General features: G+C 34.7%; 2 protein-coding genes across 2 annotated transcripts in view; one reads left to right on the forward strand and one right to left on the reverse strand.

Moving 5' to 3' along the window:
- The window catches only part of LOC128981947 (junctophilin-1-like), a 74,493-nt gene extending 65,454 nt beyond the window's left edge, over positions 1-9,039 (reverse strand). The window contains exon 1 of the mRNA XM_054400944.1: positions 8,707-9,039. Within this exon, the coding sequence (XP_054256919.1) occupies positions 8,707-8,957 (251 nt within the window). The 5' untranslated portion in view covers positions 8,958-9,039. The remainder of the gene's footprint in view (positions 1-8,706) is intronic.
- Positions 9,040-11,523: 2,484 nt separating this feature from the next.
- LOC128981948 (uncharacterized) lies at positions 11,524-14,905 on the forward strand. The gene is made up of 3 exons (XM_054400946.1): positions 11,524-11,629; positions 14,155-14,325; positions 14,596-14,905. The coding sequence occupies exons 1-3, from the start codon at positions 11,618-11,620 to the stop codon at positions 14,764-14,766; spliced, it is 354 nt and encodes a 117-aa protein (XP_054256921.1). The 5' UTR covers positions 11,524-11,617; the 3' UTR covers positions 14,767-14,905.
- Positions 14,906-20,422: the final 5,517 nt, after the last annotated feature.

Here is a 20,422-nt window from a genome sequence, read left to right on the forward strand (position 1 = left end):
GTTTATGCGTGATTGAACTTCAAACACACAAACAAACAAACAAACACACAAACTTTCACATTTATAATATTAGTAAGATGAGTTATGTTCCATACTCCTAAATTTATTGAACATCAGCGTCGTTATTTTTATTATCCAGTTATTTTTGCTCCTAAATTATACATCCGGTTATGTGCATACTCGTAAATTTGACATCATCTTCGTTCAGCGTAAGATCCCAGATGTCCATACAGCACTTCAGCAGTTTTAAGCTCATAGATACTGTGAAAGCTATTCAGTGGGTGTAACAAACATGGATACAGCTTGCGATGAAGAAAAAAGAAAGAAGGAAGGAGCTTGCTTGGGAAAGAAAAACACCTAACTATTTATGGGTTTAGGTAAAAAATTCCTTTGAGTTTAAGTCTCGCACAGTCAAAACTCATCCATCAACAATTACGATATAACACTTTAAAGTCGACTTAGTTGTATCTTCCAATAGCTTATTGATTAGTAGTTAGCATGGAGGTAGCAACAACCATCCCAATAGTATTGTATAAGAAACAACGTATAGGAAATTAGAATTTCGCCATTAGTGAAATAGAATGAATAGTTTATTGGTTGAATAAGTAGTACTGCACCTTATCAATTATAGATAATCACAAGAATATGTTGATTGGACAGTACTGGTCATCAAGGAGACTACTCATGTGATTTTTCCGCACAGGTTAGTTTCTTTTTATAAAATTGTCCATATTAAAACTTGTAGGCAATATATCTCCATGCTGAATGCACATGCCTCTAGTGCTTGGTTTCAAGTTGCTTTATGCCACTTCATTTTATGCGAGTATTTACTGTTTGACTTTAAATACTGTCGTCACTAAATGTACAATTAATTAAAATACAATTATGCATTTTATCCGATAAACACTTTCGTATACAATCAATGTAATTAAACATTAATGCTATTTTAATGCGTCGAGAAGATTTATTTTTTTTATTTTATAATTTCATTTTATTTAGGTAATACAATGATTTCAACATTATTCTTTAAAATCGTTTGCGATGAAAAGTATGAGCGTTCCTTGTAGTTATTTTATTCCATATAGTTTAAAATGTGATTTCCTCTCTAATGATTACAGCGTAATTTAGCCCCAAATTACTTTCTCTAGATAATTTTACCCTACTCAGTAAAATTTTCATTGAAGTTTAGATTCTTTTAGGTAGTTTTACATGGCCTCTTATGTATTTTTAGCTAGATTTGACCCTCATATCTGCAAACATAACGTGCTGCTATTGGTAGTTTACACTAAAGTCTACATAGTTCCTAACATACATAAACCGTTGACTGAACATTAATAAAACTATGGCAAAGTTTATTCTGGGTAATCACTCCAATAACAACAAAACTTCAAAAGGAAAAGTTCTACGAATTTCGACATTTCGGTTTTCCAGCTAACACATGATAAATCTAACCGATATTTCCGCTATAAAGGGGTGCTAAACATAACCCAAACAATTCAAACAGACGCAAATATAAACTACGAGAATAGCTAGCGGGTTGCATTGTGTGGGACTTAACATTAACACGCAATGAGTCGGGCTTAGTTGCTTCAACAACACTTATAGCTACTCTGGCTAAAATCAGTGGCTTAACTGTATAGTATAGATGGATATACCTTGGATATTTATATATATAAATACTAAACAAACATTTAACTTATACAAGGTGTTCAAAAAAGGTGGGGTCATATTTACTTAGTGATTCCTTGGATCAAAATAAAGAGAAAATCAAGAATTTTTTTTTCAAAATCGCTTCGTTAACCAGATATCCGTCATTTTGTTTTTTTTTTACATAAACATTTTTATCTTGGAAATTTTCAACCGATCTTTATGAAACTTGGTATGTATGTTAAGGTAGAAGAGACCAATGTTAGAAAAAACATTATCTTGATTAGACTTAAAATCTCAAAATTGCTTACAACTTAAATTATCAAATTACAAAAAAAATTACGGATTTTATGAAATAATGTCAAGAATACTTTTATTTAGCATTTTGTATTCCATATCAAACGATACAAAGTTTAAGAAGATCTAATTAGAAATAGCTGAAATATTAAGATTTTTAGTTGTAAAATGATGTGGGAAATGGCCACCATTTTGAAATTTTAAGTCAAATCAAGATGCTTTTTCGTGGGTCTCTTCGACCTTAACATACATACCAAGTTTCATAAAGATCGGTTGAAAAAATTCCAAGTTAAAAAATATTTATGTAAAAAATACAAAATGGCGGATATCTGGTTAGTTTTTGGTTTTGGAAAAAATGTTGTTCTCGATTTTCTTTATATTTTGACCCAAGGAATCACTGGGTAAAATATGTCCCCACCTTTTTTTGAACACCCTGTATATATTTGTTAACACTCGTCAAATAAATTTCTTTTTGTGCTTGAAAACAATGTGTATCTATAGGAGAAAAATTTGAAATTTCTCCATCACGTTTATTTAATTTTCTCTATTTTATGACAGAATAAACAAGAATATACGTGCAACGTGAGACATTGAAACGTTGTAAGAATCGCTCATTTCCCCGCAATTCTACATACCACCTTCTCATAAACATTCTCAAGTCTGTTATGATCAGCGTTTCTTTATGTAATATTATGTAAGATATTACATGATCAAAGTGTCATCACCGTGATCACAAGCAATGCTTTTTAATTTGTTTATTTTTTTAACATTAATTATTCTTGTTGTACTTTAAACATTTCTGTATAGCAAACTAAAATTTGTACATTTATCGCCACGTGTTATACCTTTTCTTTATTTACAACAACTGTAAATGTGTGAGTGTGTGTGTGTAAGTGTTTTTTAAAATTTACTGATTTTTGATAAAAGTTTCTGTATCTATGATTTCTGTTTTGTTTCATTGTATAAGCTGATTCTGTTAAAATATTTATATTATATTTTAAAGTACAGGTTAAGTGTAAGAAAGGGCCATGTGGCCCTAACTTTGCCTGTGTAAATAAATGATTTTTCATTTCATTTCAACTGTAAAAATCATTTCATGTTTATCAAGAAAAATTAAGCCTTTGGCGATTTGCTCACTTTAAGTTCTGCATACAAACTTCATCTAATAGGTACATTTTACTCTCAAAATCACGCTATTTCCCAGACTCCTCTGATTAGATCTCTTACATATCATTCATCGCGACTAATAAAACAGATCACTAATACAGTGTTCAAATTTCATAGTTAAGAGTAAATATATAGTAACGTATTGATTATGTGTGAATAAATCTAAACAATAACATTATTTTGTCAAGTGGCTACTGGCTAGTGTTGTGATTTGAACCCCGATGTGACATCGCCTTCGTCCAGTGATCGAAAACTCGACCAAAAACATGTAATGTACAGACTCCTCTATTTTCACCCCACGCTGTAAATAAAACATGTGATTGGAATTTCTTTCTTTTTTTAGCGAATTTCCCATATAGGGAATAAGCTATTACTGTAGTACTCATTGTAAGACCTGGACCCGGGATCGACTTAATTTTTCTTTTTCAGGTCCCTAGAGGCCAAAAACACCATCCGTTCAAATTCATATATATGTGTGTCCGTTAGCGCGATAACTCGAGCAAAAATAATCCGATTTTGATGAAATTTGGTACAAACGTGTAAACCTACGTTTATTCGAACGAGTTCGCGAACCAGCATAATCGGACTATGGTAACTGGGGTTTACGGGTGGTTGTATGGGGTAAAAATGGGGTTTTCCCATTTTGACCCTAAAAACAAAAAAATTTGCAATTTCTTTCTAAACCGTTTTGTAGAGCTTAAAAAAGAAATAATTTTGTAGCCTATATTGAAGCGCTGTTGTATGCCTAATGGTTACTGAGAAAATTTAAAAAAAGCGTAAATTAAAAATTTCCATGTTATTCTTATGGAGAAAATGAAAACTGTTGTAGTTCACTTGTTTATGGATATATGTTGTTAAAATTTAGCAAATTTATTTATTTCATCCTATACTATTGACGTATGGTCAACAAACACTTTTTATCTTTCCCGTAGCAGCAAACCTAAGCATTTGTTAAATCTAATCTATATATTAATTTGAAACGGTTTTTCTTTGTGACAGCTAATTTGAGAGAACGGCTGGGCGTTGAAACTTTGTGGTCTCTAAAGAAAGGTCTTGGTCTGTAGATGAGCCATCTAAAGAGAAACGTGGTAAATTCCCTTGGGACTCTGCCCCAGTGGCCTTTAAATTCCCATCCCATGTTATTCTTATGGAGGAAAAATGGGGTTTTCTCACAGCTAATTTCAGAGAACGGCTGGGCATAGAATCTTGGTAGGGGTCTCTAAAGAAAGGTCTTGGTCTGTAGATGAGCCATCAAAATATAAACGAGGTAAATTCTCTTGGGGGTCTGCCCTAGAGGCCTTTAAAGTCCCCTCAGCAGATTTGTTTATAATATGACCATATGTATAATTTCACACTACTTTTAATGAACCAGCTGTTAATTTTAAAATTGTATTTCAAAGGTCAAGTGCTATGAGCATTTACTGAAACTGTCAAAATTAAATGTTTACATTCAGTATTATTTATGATTTTTAAATTGATTCTTCACTGCATCGCAAGCAACCTTTTTAGAGTTTGAACAAAATGATGGATTTATGAAATGTTTTAAATTTTTTGTTCATAAATCTATGCTTAAGCATTAAGCACTTAAAAAATTTATATTATAAAATCAGTTGGATTTATCAATAATTTCAAAGGAACAGATTTAACTATTCCTTATTGGGTTAGCTTATATTTGTTGTAGGGGTTTGCACTTGCTTTTTTGGTCTACTTTCAATAATCATATGTAGATGAGCACGTTGAGGATGTGAGCTTTATTCCAAGTTTTGGGATAGATTATGCATGGAGTAGGTTTAATCTATGGTTTGGTGCAGTAGGTGAATTAATGGCAGTTCATGTATTAAAAAGGGGGGAAGGGTTTTTACTTTGATGTACATGTATCTAGCTAGGTCGAACAATGCATATAATGCATATAAACAGTGCCTTTACATCTCATCTCATTTGCATAATTTGTTGCCAACCAAGCCCGACTAGGTTATGGATGTGGTTCAGCAAATGTTTAAGATTTGTGGTCAAATTCACTACAATTATGGTCCATCCCGTCCTTAAAATGCACAACTTTATGTGATTGATACGGCCAAGGCAAAACTACGCCAGAAGTTAATCAATTAGCAAATAAGTACAGGATGATTAAATACATTGGTCGATGTGGCAGGAGAAGGAATTAAAATTGCTTGGATCGAAGTAAATATATCCTTGGCTGGTGATAATCAAGTCTTGTCAATATCCTTATCTATATATATAAAGCTCAAATACCACTGACTCATTCATCCTACTAATATTATAAATGAGAAAGTTTGGATGTATGGATGTATGGATGTATGGATGTATGGATGTATGTTTGTGACAAGTAAACGCGAAAAATACTGGTCGGATCGGGCTGAAATTTGGTGTGATGATAGTTCACATTCCCGATTAACATATAGACGCATTCTAATCTCAAAAGTCCTTTCGGGCTCCGCCCCAGTGGCTCTGGAGTGTCCCATGTTAACCTTATGAGTAATCATATTTAAAAGGAATAAAAGAATTTTGTCAGCTGTTTCAACTACACAAGATGGTTGGTTCTATGACATTAAATAGCATTAAAAAGTTATAAGGTTTCCCAACAGGGTGCAGTACTATTAACTTTTTTGCATTTCGTGTCCTCTTCCCGTTGCAAAGCACGGGTACAACAGCTAGTCCTACTAATATTATAAATGAGAAAGTTTGGATGTATGGATGTATGGATGTATGGATGTATGGATGTATGTTTGTGACAAGTAAACGCGAAAAATACTGGTCGGATCGGGCTGAAATTTGGTGTGATGATAGTTCACATTCCCGATTAACATATAGACGCATTCTAATCTCAAAAGTCCTTTCGGGCTCCGCCCCAGTGGCTCTGGAGTGTCCCATGTTAACCTTATGAGTAATCATATTTAAAAGGAATAAAAGAATTTTGTCAGCTGTTTCAACTACACAAGATGGTTGGTTCTATGACATTAAATAGCATTAAAAAGTTATAAGGTTTCCCAACAGGGTGCAGTACTATTAACTTTTTTGCATTTCGTGTCCTCTTCCCGTTGCAAAGCACGGGTACAACAGCTAGTAATTCATAATACGTGAAGGTGATTTCTACGAAACACCACTCCTCTGTTAATAATGGACGGATTTTTAGAAACGATGTGTCAAAATTAAGTATTTTTTGTGGAGACTCCCCCTTTCACCAATTGCTGTAATAAAATTCCTCGGGCTTTGCCCCACAGGCCGTCAAAATCCCAATGTATTTCTTTGAAGAACAGATTTTGTTTACTTAAACAGACGAATAATTTGTATTAATTACAGCTGTTCATAGTAAACACATTATACACACATACACACACACACGTTCGTTTTCAGAGTGAGTTCGTTTTCAGTTTTGATAGCTGGAGTGGAGTGATTGATTGCATTATCTTTGAGTTGACTCTTTTAAGTCATTTTAAATTATTACTGTTATTCGTTTTGAAATAACGGCTGTAATACTTTGCAATTGCTCGAATTCGAGCAACCGGCGCACTTGTCATAAATAATGACTGTTATTCTGTTTAAAATAACGCATGTAATACTTAGCAATTGCTCGAATTCGAGCAACAGGTACACTAGTTATATACATTAGTGGTTGTCCGCCGGAATAAATCAATAGGAAAATTATTCAAATAAAACCCTTTATTGCCAGCTATATACTTCCCGATTTTCCACTTAATTAGATGGCGCAGAACATGTTATTAGCAATTAATTATTGAACTATTTTAATCAGTATTCATTGCTGTTATTTTCTGAGGAACTTGGCAAATAAAGAGCTGTATGATCATAACATTGGAAAATCACGGTTACACACTAAAGTTGCCTAATAGCGTCAGAAGAGCGAGGGCTCTTTACGCATATCGGCCAAATTTGTTCCAGCCTGGCGGGCAAACATGTCAAAGCAAGTAGTGTTACGCACTGGTTTAAATTCAAAATGTGTAGCCTATGTAATAAAAAAGTGGAATAACGAAATTTGGAAATATTCCTACTTAGGAAAATGCTATAACGAGGTGTATACTTTTAAAAATAGTTCAAGAACTCGAGTTAAGGATTTAATGTAGTCCAGCCTACTCAGTAGTAGTAGTAAAGAGTAGATGAGATAGTAGTAAAGTAGCGGAAAGTTTATGCCTAAACTGTACTGTTCGTTTGTTAATTGAAATGTTGGCTGGGTTCTGAGTGAATAAAGTGCTCGCTTGGTAGTCAAAAGGTCACTGGTTCAAACCTGAGAAGTGAGCAGCCTTTTGATACTAGACCTAGATTTCTTTTTTAATAAATTATAGCTTATAAACCTCCAGTCAAAACTAGTCTCTAGGTCTGCAAGAGAGGAACGTTTATGTATGTTGACAATCATCTGAAATGTGTGTGTCAAAGGTTAAAGGCAGTGGAATTTGGAGGGTAAGAACCTGATAAGCATTAACATTCAGTTTATAAAATATTTTAATATGCAAACAGTCTAGTTTGAAAATACAATTAAAATTCCATTTTTCATCCACTCTAAAATAACCATCAGGGCAATCCATTGGTTGTGGCATGTTTTATATTGTAACAGCAATAAATAAATGGCATCAACATGTCAGAAGAGCTCCTTGCACTGGACGAAGTTCCTTTAAACACTCTCGAATGGATTGAAAGTTATCAATCAGTAATCAGTGATTTCGAGGTTATGTTGAAGCTGGAGGGAGAGGTTGGTTATTTTCATCTAAAGCATGTCAGAGCCAGTCGCTTTAGCAGCTCCTACTTCAAGAAAACAACTGATCGGAGAATTAACTATTTGTGAGTAAAGAGAATCTATTCATAACTAGAGGGGTACCTACTTTCATTCATCTAAATTATTAGGAATGGTATTTTCTCCCAACGTTTTCCGCTTGTATATAAACAACATAATTTATTATTTTCCAAAAATGAACAATAAATTTTCGACTTTCACACTTGAAAACGTGTTTGACGTTTCACACCGCGTATAAAGTATACACTGATGTGGGATTAGTATAAAGCTGTATTATTTGAGGACGAGCCATCTAAAAATAAACTATCGGTTACAATAGGCGAGAGAAATAAGCGGACGCCCGGCGAGGCGCTTCTCTCCTCTTGTGTTTTTACACCTCCCAAAATTATTGTGTATGTGTGTGTGTTTGTCAATTGTGGTTAGGGAGCCCGTGCTTTACAAACAACGAGATTTGGGATCAAGCAATGCCAGATGATGAAGTTGAAGTAGGCTAGACCTAGTTTAACGATATAAGAGCTTGTACTAGTGATTTTTTCAGCTATCGTTGGTTTGAATTTATGCTGTTAATATTTATTATTTCAGTAATTAAAAATACGTAAGAATTCGTAGGTAATGAACAATATGATTTTTTACTCGTGGTAGGACTTTTATGAAAACCGACTCACATACTACAGGATTCTAACATTGTTTACTAGATATCTTCGACATATTGATGCCACATAACCTAATCGTAATCGGACCAGCTGAGCCCAAATCCAAATCGGGCGAAGGGACATGTCGATTATTTATCCACAATGGACTCGTCCCGCGTATTTTTAGAGCTAAGTTACCTGGGCCATGTGTATACCCCGGAGACCTCGAAGCCGTAGTGCCATGAGCCGCTGTACGCGCCTTGACCCTTGGGGCCCGTGCACACCCCGTGGCCGTGTGCCTTGCCGTCCTCCCAGCCGCCGCAGTAGGTGCCCCCGTCGTCGAAGTCGAACCTACCCCCGTTGACCTGGGTGGCGGCGGCCGCGGTCGCCGTGCCCGTCGCCCCGGTAGACGCCGGGCTCTGGGACGCTGCTGAGGCCCCCGGGTTCATCACATCACTCGCGCACTACCACTGGAAGTATCAGCTGACCATTCCTCACTATCGCCAACATCCGTCTGCGGCCATCCCCACCGATGTTGGCTGCTGGTCAACACATTCCTAGCTCCGGCTTGCTGACTATTTCTGATGCTAGTTCGCCTCGACGCCGCTACGTCGCCGCCGCAGCACTGTGCGGGGCCACCCTCCGCCCACCACCCTCTCCGCATCGATATCCCCTCCACAGCAATCAAACTTGTACTTCGATAGGATAAATAATTCCTCATTGTGTATTGGCCTCTATAGTATCATCTTGACTCTAACTTTTTACAAACAATCTGCTCTTCATCCCCTCACAACAACAATACAAGTAAAACAATATTGTCAACACAACAATAACAATATTGTCTCAATACCATTCTCCAAGTTTGTTTAGGCTTTAAACTATTTATTGTCACATGTGTTTTGTGTTATCTTCAAAATAATACAGGGTGATACCAAATTTAATGAAACTGACAAACTGTGTATTAAATTACTGCAAATACAAACTGTCTATTTCATTTGTAATCACCCTGCACATCAGCTAAACATCGATGATATTAAAATTGTTTATCAGCGTTTACTTAACTACGATGGGAGTCTTAACTTTACATGGAAAACTAAGCAATTTTTAACAACAGTATATTACGTTCTGTACTCTACATTAAAACAATAAAGTAAATTTGAATACAATTTTAATTTAATCAGTAACATTTCGACAAGTGCATTTGGTACAAACAATCAAGAATTCTGAGACAATTTGGATAAAAAACTATTTGGAATTAATATTTGATTTATTTTACTTGGCAATAAACAAGAAGGTTTATTGTCAGGAAATTAAGACGATGTTCTAATACTTTGCATATGTCGACCCTACTTATAACCCTGTACTAAGCCAAAATACAATTAATGCAACTATTCCACCAAGTCTACAAAAATTTTATCAGCCCCTTGGTTTCAAAACTTCCTATTAGTTAGATCCCGCATTTCTACATCAACGCTTAAGCAATCGTTCTATCGTAGGTTTATCAAACTTGTTGCTTCCTATTTAAGAAAATTATAACTATTTTCCACACTAAAAATGCAACCTAAATTACTTGTATTGAATTCCAAGTTAAACATTATATTAAAAAGATGTTGTTTGATTGTGACCAATAATTACATTACTTCTGAATTAAGTTGATAAAAGTCTATTTAATAAGGGAAATCAGTACTATTGAACTTAACTTATTGTTACATTAAATCGTAAAAATCAATTTACATTACATTTTGTATTCTCTTTATTGCATTTTGTCTTTATGGGTTTATGAATCATTTAACATTCCTTGGTCTAAATAAAATATTTCCGGACGTTCTTAAACAAACTGGTTTTACCTAAAATGGCTTAGGTTCACGTGGCTCAGAGATAGTTCACAGAAATATCATTTTGCTATTGCATTTTATTATTGCATTGAAAGGATTTATTCTGAGGTAAACAAAAGAAATAATTAATATTCTAATATTCTAATCACTAGCAGGAACGACCAACGATGAAAAGTTTGAAATCTAAAAACTGAAATGAAATTTCTGATACAAATATACAAACCCAGTAATTCCCTCTGAGTTTCTGTAACCTATACATATGCAAGACACAGGATTATTACACATTTATTTGACAGTTTATAGGGTATAGTTACCATTTTTAAAATAGTTATTATCGATATCAGTTCAAGTTATATTTGATTTGACCACAGTATATGGTTTACCATACAATACCTGTTTATGAAACTCTTAAGTAATACATCAAATATATTTCAATTTCTTTTACTTGACAGTAGTAGGTGACAACACTAGGTCAACCTTTGGATCAGGGGCGACCAACCGATTATATAACAATCGAGCGCAGCGAAGAATGAAGGAATGAAGCATAAATCTTTATGCAATTTGATGTTGTGGTTTCTCCAACGCCAACGGCTCGTTTTGTTGTTTACCATGAAACTGTCCAAAACCTAGTTTGGTCCCCATCGAACGTCAAACATTTAGAGAGCATAATTTAATTTCGGTACCTGACAAATTACCGTATGTTACACTGGGTACAAAATAAATTGTTTCTGATGTAGATCGAATCAGCAATATCCCAATCTGAAGATTAACCTAACACAATTATTTATTTTGACCATTATCGTCTACCAATAACAAAATTTTCATTGGATTAGTTTAAATTTTGTACGATACCAATACACCCAGTAGGGAGCCTATTTTAAAGTGAATATGAGTGAAGGACGAGGATGAGATATTTACCTTTCTGTATTTCTTCGTTCTTTAGTGGGCCGTTTACAAAAATCCTAAACTATTGTCAATTGTAGTCGTAGGTTAGAAATTGAAGTTGCTTCTGAAATGTATTGTTAGTTAACTTTAAAACTTAATTTATTTTAAAATACACCATATGCATCAAACTCCCTCCCACATTGATGACCTTGACTGCTGTATTTTGCATGCATTTACCGTTGACCTAGCCTCCCCCACGTTACATAAGTATGGAGGGTGCTGTGGTCGGATGAAACAGATCTGGTGGAATGTCGACCGGAGTTATGTAATGTCCACTTCGCCAACCAGTGTCCACAAGGGCTTCTGTCGACCAACAGCCTTCAGTCAGCATGCTCTTCGCGGTAAGCACCTTGCTATCACCCTTTATACATACTGTTAGCTTTGATTTTGAGATTTAGTAGACATTTCAGTTACAGGAATAGGATGTATTTTTTAATGCTTAAAGGACATTGTCCTGGTTTGGTTTGGTCTAAAAAATTGTCTTCGACAAATTCGCGAGAGTAATTTATATCAGTACACTTAGTTAAAGGTTTATTTTTGTCGTTAAATTGGCTAAGGTTGACTTTCGGATACAAGTACACATCACAATATAAATAGAAAACTGTAGCAACTTACTATTAAAAATAACTTATGTCTAGTTAAATGAGCACTTACGAATGTGTGCTACATTTAAGATTTTGTTCTCTATTAGTTTATGTTTCTGTGAAACTGTGTCGGTTGGTGTAACAAGATGTTGTAGTTAACAAAAAGTGTGTTTGGAAACTTGGAAATTTGTGTGGGCATTTTTTAGCATTGTTACTTACTGTATCTTGAGCAACTAGAATAATTTATTTATTTTTATATCCGCAACCAGGCAATATTATTGACGTTTGCACGACCGCAATCATTACATGTAGCCGCGATTGCACAAAAAATATCATTCGCGATGTAGACAATGTCGACATAGACGTTCGCGGGATGTCGAATCCAAGGAAACGAAGTATCGGGAATCAATTATTCCTCTACCACTACTAGCTTACTACTGTTCCAGTAGTTTGTAGGTACAGATGAGAGAGCAAGAGTCCGACCATCCGTAATTATCCAAAAACAGCTCTGATATATATATATATATATATATATACAAAAATTGTGTTAATATATTTTTTTATAATGGCAGTAATATTTTTCCCTACAGTTACCAGACAAAGTGGGCTTCCTTGCACTGATTATAGTACGCCAAGCAGCTAATTGATGCATTTACTTACTTTTGCCACCAACCAATCAACACAAAACAGTTTGAGTTTACTATTATCAGGCACGTAATGTACGCTTGAAAATAGCAGTTATATAGCAGCACTTAAGACACTACGACTACGATCAGCTGATGCAGTGTTTCTCATTTCGTTCAACCACAGCCACCTCTAATACAGTATTAGAGGTGGCTATGGTCATTGACTATATAGTCAATGCTATGGTTCAACGCTTGGACTCAACCTAACCTAAAAACGTGTTGTAGTTGTGCAGTGTTTGGGAGACTAATTATATATATGCTTCATGTTTATGGTAACTGTAGGAAAAATATAATGGGTAACACGAGCGCAAATTGCCTTTGTTGCACTCGAGAAACTTTCCACACTAGCCTGAGGCTCGTGCGTAAACATTTCTCTTATGTGCAGCAAAGTGCCCCTTTGCTCACTAGTTTCACAAATAATTATTGTCTGTACGTTGCATATAATCGTGAAGTCAGTGGTTATTCTACATTTCATAACCTAAGAAAGCCGGAAAAAAGTTTTGTCTCTTCTTCTCTATTTATGACATGTCTGTCTTTTACACAGGAAATGGTAATTTTTACGCTTCCCGAAATGCTAAACCGATTGATATTTTCCTCTGCATCCACTAAATGTTTGAAAATATGTTTTGCTTTTTAAACCCCTAAATTAAACTAAAATATTAAACGTCCATAAGCCAATTCAGCGCGAAATTTGACACCTTCTCTACTCATCATGTACATTTTGCCACCTAGGTGCAGGTTTTAAACCCAAATAATATGAGTGAAGGATGAGTGTATGGAGTGATTTGTGTAGCTTTTTTACTGTCTAGATCAGCTGTTTCATCAGTCAGGAATCAGGATCTTATTTAAAGTTTAATGATAAAGGACAGCTGGGTCCAGTTTCGAACTAAGCAATCAAAATAAGCTACTTTTCTCAGGATTGAACCGGTGGCGGTGGTGACATTTTGTTTGATTGTAGGCAAGTTTTTTAATCACTCAGCTCAAAATTGTTTTGTTTTTTTAAGCTTTACACAATGGCTGTAATGAAAACTGGGCATTTCCATGGTTAACAATTTGAGAAAAAAATTGTATAAAACTTCAAAATGTTAAATTTCATAAAACCCCGTTTTCATGACCTTGCTGGTTTGCGAACTCAATTAAGTTTATCCAGCTCGACACATTCATGCCAACAATGACATAAAAACCAGCCCAAAATTATTAAGTTATCATGTTCACGGACACATAGATATATGTATATAAAAATGTAAACGGATAGTGCATTTTGCCTCTGGGAACATCAACATAAAAGTGTAAATCATGGTCTCGGATATGGGTATTTCCGTATTACCAACGGTAATAGCTTCTTCCCAATAAAAAAATTGCTTAAACTTTATTTTAGATCAAGTTCAAGGACCATAAGAGATCTGCAGCCCAACATCCAGAAAAAAATAATTTTGCTGGTGAAGAGTAACGACATAGGTATACCAAATATGGGTTTACTCAGGGTAGCCATAGAGTTGGGGATGTCAGCTGTTTTATCTCATCTCTAAAACTATTCAATATGTATAAAGTTTAACAAATCTACTCAACTGGATTTAAAGTCTCTTTGGTCTCTAGAGCAGCAGCGTGGTCGCCAAGTCGTTCCGTCAAGTCTCAGAGTTCCTGAAGCTACGGTCTCGTCCGCTACCCTGCTACACGCTAGAGGAGGTGGGCTCTCACGATAACTACCACGACTGCTGGATCATACTGTTCGACAAGATATACAACGTCACCGACTTTATTCATTTGGTAAGCAAATTTCACTTGGTCCAATCAAGTTATGCTATTAAAGGCCCTTTTCATATTAGCAACTATTAAGCAAGTGTACACTGTGCTACTTTATGAGCTGCTTGTCAAAAAGCCCGCTTGTAGATTAGATACTCCCCGCATAATTGATCACTAAGAGTATAGGTTTTTTTAAGCTACAAATACGTTTATCTGACAATGTCTTAATTATTCAACTCATCCTGGCTACTACGTGACAATGAAGAGTTATTTATTCTTCTTTTCCTTTCCCAGCACCCAGGAGGAGAATCGATTATTCTGGAGCATGCTGGACGAGACGCGACATTCACCTTCTTGTCCGCTGGCCATTCCGAGCACATGATGGCTGTGCTAAGTAACTACCTAGTGGGCAAGCTACCAAGCTGCGAGCACATCTTCGAAACTGAAGAAAGCACCACTGAATAGATAGAACATGCCACGAGCTAAACCAATTGTGATTACCGCTTTGTGCAGTAAATAATACTTACAAGCAATAAAGCGTTAGTATATAAGTAAAATGTTCCTTCCAGCTCAAGAGGATGTATAAAACTAAATATTCAGTGCACTTGAGTTGTTTTAATTCCTTTTAAACCATTAGGTGTTGGTAAAATAGTTAGTTTTTCCATTATCATAATCAATAAGATGGGTCAGCTGGGTGTATTTTAACCCAATGAATAAAGGATATGGTTGTAGCATGAAGGGAGATGCCCTGAGTTGCTTTGTTAATGTCTCGTTTACATAAGATTTTGCATCACATGTTCAAACAAAAGTTTAGAGCAATCTGAATTAGTGATGTGCGTATCGATACGTATCGATACAGATATCGATACAAGGACCGCAAAATATCGATATTTTGTATCGATAAGTGGGAGTGTATCGATATGCCCGTATCGATACACCTATAGCCAATATCGTATCGAATATCGTATTGTTTATTCATTAATATAAATCTTATTTTTATGGTAAGAAATTTGTCTTCCCATCTTCCTCCCCCCAAAAGAAGTATTGGAAATTTGATATTTTACCCTAGTATCTTAAAAAACACTGATAAAACATGTATTTTCAGCTATGTTTTGCAAATAACCTCAAAACTAGGGCCACCATTAATGGAAGTGGGGACCCTCATTGTCCATATTATACTATTTAATGTGTAAGTGGCATACCCACCATCATTATTAGTACTTTTTGGTTCAATTAATTATCCCTGTGTAAAAACTAGGAAAACAATAACAAAATGTTTTCCAATTTGAGGGTTTACTGGTTTTTGGAGGTTATGTATGTATGTTTGATACAAATAAAAAGACACAGGAAGGTCTTATAATATAATAAGTTATTAATAACCTATTATGACCCTCTTTACAAGCTTGTAAGTAACATAGTATTTGTCTATGCAGCTTGTATATTTGAGATATTTAATTTTTTTATATAAATTATAAATAAACAATACGGTACGATATTTTATTTGATACAGATAAAAATCGATACATGAGGATACGATACGATACACGTATCGATACACCACGTTCCGATACGTATCGATACATTGACCCGTATCGCCCATCACTAATCTGAATACTAATAGTTTTTGGTTGAGAAAATATTGATGTTTACAACCAAATCAAGCATATTTTTTACACCAACTTTTTTCAAGCGAGTTTAAACTGGAGTTCACTGAAATCTTTTTGGATGATATTGTTGTCAACAAAAGAAGCTGTCAAACAGCTGTTTGTTGGCCAGGACCTGATCAAGGGCAGTTGGCCCCAAACAAGTTGGTTTCAAACCATCATCTACCGAGCCAAGAGTTACTGACTTCATGTTAAAGAAAAGTGTCATATCAACTGATTTTGTTTACTTTATTCTGAAATGGAGACCATTTGAAATTGGTTTTGGAGCCAAGTATGAATGGAGATGAGTGTCGGAATCCTGTAGTCGTGTTAGTGACTAAGGCCGACATGTTCCTCAGACTCAGCTGTTAATAGCCCATACAGCCAATGGCAACTAAGGGATCTACAGTTTATAGCGAAATCCGAACCACATTTTTGCCTTGTAATTAACGAATTGGTTTAATTATCAGGATAGAACTGCGGACAGTTTTAGTATTTACTAGTGCGGACGTTAATCCACACCAGGAAGTATTGAATCCACAGCACATGCATATAAATATCCACAATTCATAGTCGCAGTTTTGTGTTGGTATGTATGTACTTTTGAAAACTCATTGATTATATGACAAATTGAAAAATAAAGTTGCAGGTTCATGGTTCATTGTAGATCTTCAGGTTAAAATGTAAATGTTCTTTAAATATCATTTATAGTCCAAATTTTCAGAATTTTAAAATACATTGACACACAAATGAGAAAAGACTGTAATTGGACGACAATTCACTAGATAAGGTATAAGATACGTCCTGTGGAAGGTAAATCATGTCACCCGATGGGTGAGTGTAGTTACGATTCAAGAATGTTCGGAGTCTGAAGGTATAACACAGGTACTCATTATTTGTTTATTTCAACAATCCAGAGACCAATCCATCATGTAAAAAACACAAGTTAAGTTAGGTAATAAAACTAAAGCACCTAAACAGTAATATGTTTATTGGAGTTACATTTTAAAGATATTTTACAATAAAACACCGGTTGATCCCATATTTTGGCACAGACACTTAATAATACAATGTAATTGTTACTTATTTATTATTTACACAGAGTTTTAATAGGAGGCACAAAAACACCAAATGACACATTATTCATTATTTCAACCCTAGATTATTGGTAGTGTTGCAATGAAGACAATATAGTTTAAATAATTTTATTTAGCTGCCTTTATGTTATCATACCTGGGGACCAAGCCATGGTTCGGTATAGTTTATTTCCATTGTACCCCTACATCGAGTAATCTTCAGTGTAATCTTTAATCAATAGTAACAATTGATGTTTTTTCTTTTGAACTGTATTTTGCAATTTGCTAGAACACTGTGGATAGCTTGTTATAAACACATGTTACAGTTACAAGTCTTTTGTTGACTTTTTTCCTTGTTATTTTGTTCAACCAACATGTTTACTTGGCAGCCCATAAGGACAATTTAAAAAATATCGACTTTCGGTTCAATTTTTTTACTTAATTAGATTTTTGTTGACAGTTTTAGCTGCAGTAAACACGTTTTTAGGCCAGATTTAAATTACTTACAACATTTGAAGGAAATCGTCAAAGCCGTTTTTGAGATATTTTTGCAAGCATTCACAAGCATATATACAAGCAAACATCGCTCATATAAGAGTTGTAGGATTACAAATTTTCCTGCCATTTTGTTTGTGTGAATTTAATTCTTCCAAGCAATTTGTTTGACAAAGCCTTAAGGTCTGGAAATCATGTAACACTTTTGAACTCTCAGGGAAACAATTACCCTGTGTGAAACATATAGTCTGTATGATGGAACCTGTCTCCTGAACCTAAGTCCACCTCGGGACTGACCAATGGTTTAATAGCTGAGTCAGCCTTGGGTAGGCAAAGGGTCAAGAGACAGGTTATTTCATACAGACTATACATACTAATAGTGTCTCTAATTGGTGGTGATGACTTTAGTTGCTCTAACTTTGGTTCAACATGGTTTTAGCGAATTTCCCATATAGGGAATAAGGGAATTATATACCCCCGCCGCAGCTAACCTGCAGACTAAGCGAATTTCCATTTGCCTGATTGAATTTACACTAAAATGTCTACTATAACATTTATTCCCTATTTCAATAGAATTAGTTTTTTAACAAGTACTTAGGTTTGCTGCATCAGGGAGGGTAAAAACAGTTTTTTTTTGTAAAATTTTAATAGTTAATTAGTTTAATAGTTTTAGTTTTTTTAGTTATGTTAATAGTAAGAAATAAAAACATTTTCCAAATTTGATCAAAATATGTTTATAAACAAGCAAACTAAAACAGTTTACTTATTCTCCATAAGAATAACATGGGAATTTTAAATATACAATTTTTTTGAATTTTCTCCGTAACCATTAGGCGCATAATAACGCTTCAATATACTAAATTATTTGTTTTTTTAAGCTCTACAAAATGGTTTGGAAAGAAATTGCTATATTTGATGTTTTTTGGGTCAAAAACGGGAAAAACCTATTTTTACCCCATAAAACCCCCCTTAAACCCCCGTTCCCATAGTCCGATCATGCTGGTTCGCGAACTCGTTCGAATAAATGTAGGTTTACACGTTTATACCAAATTTCATCTAAATCGGATCATTTTTGCTCGAGTTATCGTGCTAACGGACACATATATATATAAATATATATATATATAAATATATATATATATATATATGAATTTGAACGGATGGTGTTTTTGGCCTCTAGGGACCTCAAAACAAAACAAAAAATCGGTCCCGCGTCCAGGTCTTACCATGAGTACTACGGTAATTTCATACATGTGAGTAATTAATCGTCAAGACTGTATGTAATTAAATGTTTAAAAACTTTAGCGTAGCCCCGCAATTTTATAGTACATGTTTTTTTCGGGAGCCTTACCATAGACAAATAGAATATAGTCTGACAGCAGTCGTGCGGTTAGCATATGTTCCGGCGTTCACTGCTAGGAGTGCCATGTAGTAACGGTGCACAGCGCTGCAGCGTCTGCTGGTAGCATACGGCTCTTCACCTGCAGTAGTGTGCGTCTACACGGCAATCATAGTGAACATCGTGGAACCTTCCTTTGACAGTCCAAATTCATTATATTTCTCTATGGCCTTACCAATAAATCTAGGTTTGAATTTCTTCTTAATAAACTAATACAAAGAGATAAGCAAACTGTCTTAAAAATAATCCTTGTTATATATGTACAAGGGGTTACATTTTAAGGAAGTAGCATAAATTACTTATGATAGTGCAACTTAAAATATAAGTTTTCAAAAGTTCAAATTTAAAGTTAAAGCTCAAAACCCTATTTTGTTACAACAGTACCAACAGTAGAAAACGATTCCAAGCACTCTTAGCCCTTAAACGTTTTAAACTAATTGATAAAACTGCCTAGTTATCCTACTGCTTCCTTCAAATCAATTTTCCAGTGCAAAATAAGGATTTGAAAAGTAACAAACATGTATTTAGAGGTGCAACTCAATAACAACACACAAACAATGAATAAACGATGGGTTAATCACAGTGCCATCATAAATCCGTTGAAACTAGCGGCTGTAGCGTCATTTCTTTGACTACTTTTAGTCCTTTTAGTCTTTGAAGATTTTAGTGAGATGATTGATGAAAGGATACACGGACAAAACTTACTTAAAAACTCTTTGATTTAAAATGGGTCTAAAACTTTTTATAAAAGTATATAACAAGAAAATAAGCTAAACAAAACAAAAGAAACTTTACTGGACTAACATACCCCTTATAACGTCCAACTAAAAAACTAATGTCATTTTGAGAGGCGTAAGCATTCACATGTATCAAAAGTGAATCAGATTATAAGAAAAAACTAGAACGGGAAGTAGCACAGCCTAGTATCACATATTACAAATACCATACATTGAATGAATAATAAGTTAAAATAGCCTATCTAGACAAAATTTTTCTCAGTAGCAGCCAGACAGAAGCTTTGTTATTTACAAATAACTACACACACCACTTAGCAATTTAAATACAACTCTGAAGATATATAGACAAAAATATTTTTTTACCGTTCTCCAATAGTTATTGAGCTACAGTAACAGTGTTAAAGTTTCTTATTGAATAAAAAGAGGTGCTTTAAAAATATATGAATGAGTCTTATGTTTTGAGTTTTCTTTCTACAAAACTCTGATTTTGTACTTTTATGGTGGGATATAAGTTAGTAGGATACGATTTAAAGTGGTGATTTCAAATTTCTACTATTTGAAAAATAAACCTGCATACTCACTTTGTTAAAAAAAAAATTGTTACTATGCATCTACATTTTACCGCTTCGTACAGATCAAGAGATTATTCAATTTTTTTCTCAGGGCTGCACCATTTCTAGGTTATTGTAACATACTTTCTAATTGTAAAAATAAGTTTCACTGACAACTGTGTCACAAGGCTAGACTTTAAATCACATGATACTCGTAACA

This window comes from Macrosteles quadrilineatus, unplaced genomic scaffold (genome assembly GCF_028750875.1).
Source record: "Macrosteles quadrilineatus isolate MER2022 unplaced genomic scaffold, UCM_ALF_1.0 Scaffold_60__1_contigs__length_738512, whole genome shotgun sequence".
Lineage (NCBI taxonomy): Eukaryota > Metazoa > Arthropoda > Insecta > Hemiptera > Cicadellidae > Macrosteles > Macrosteles quadrilineatus.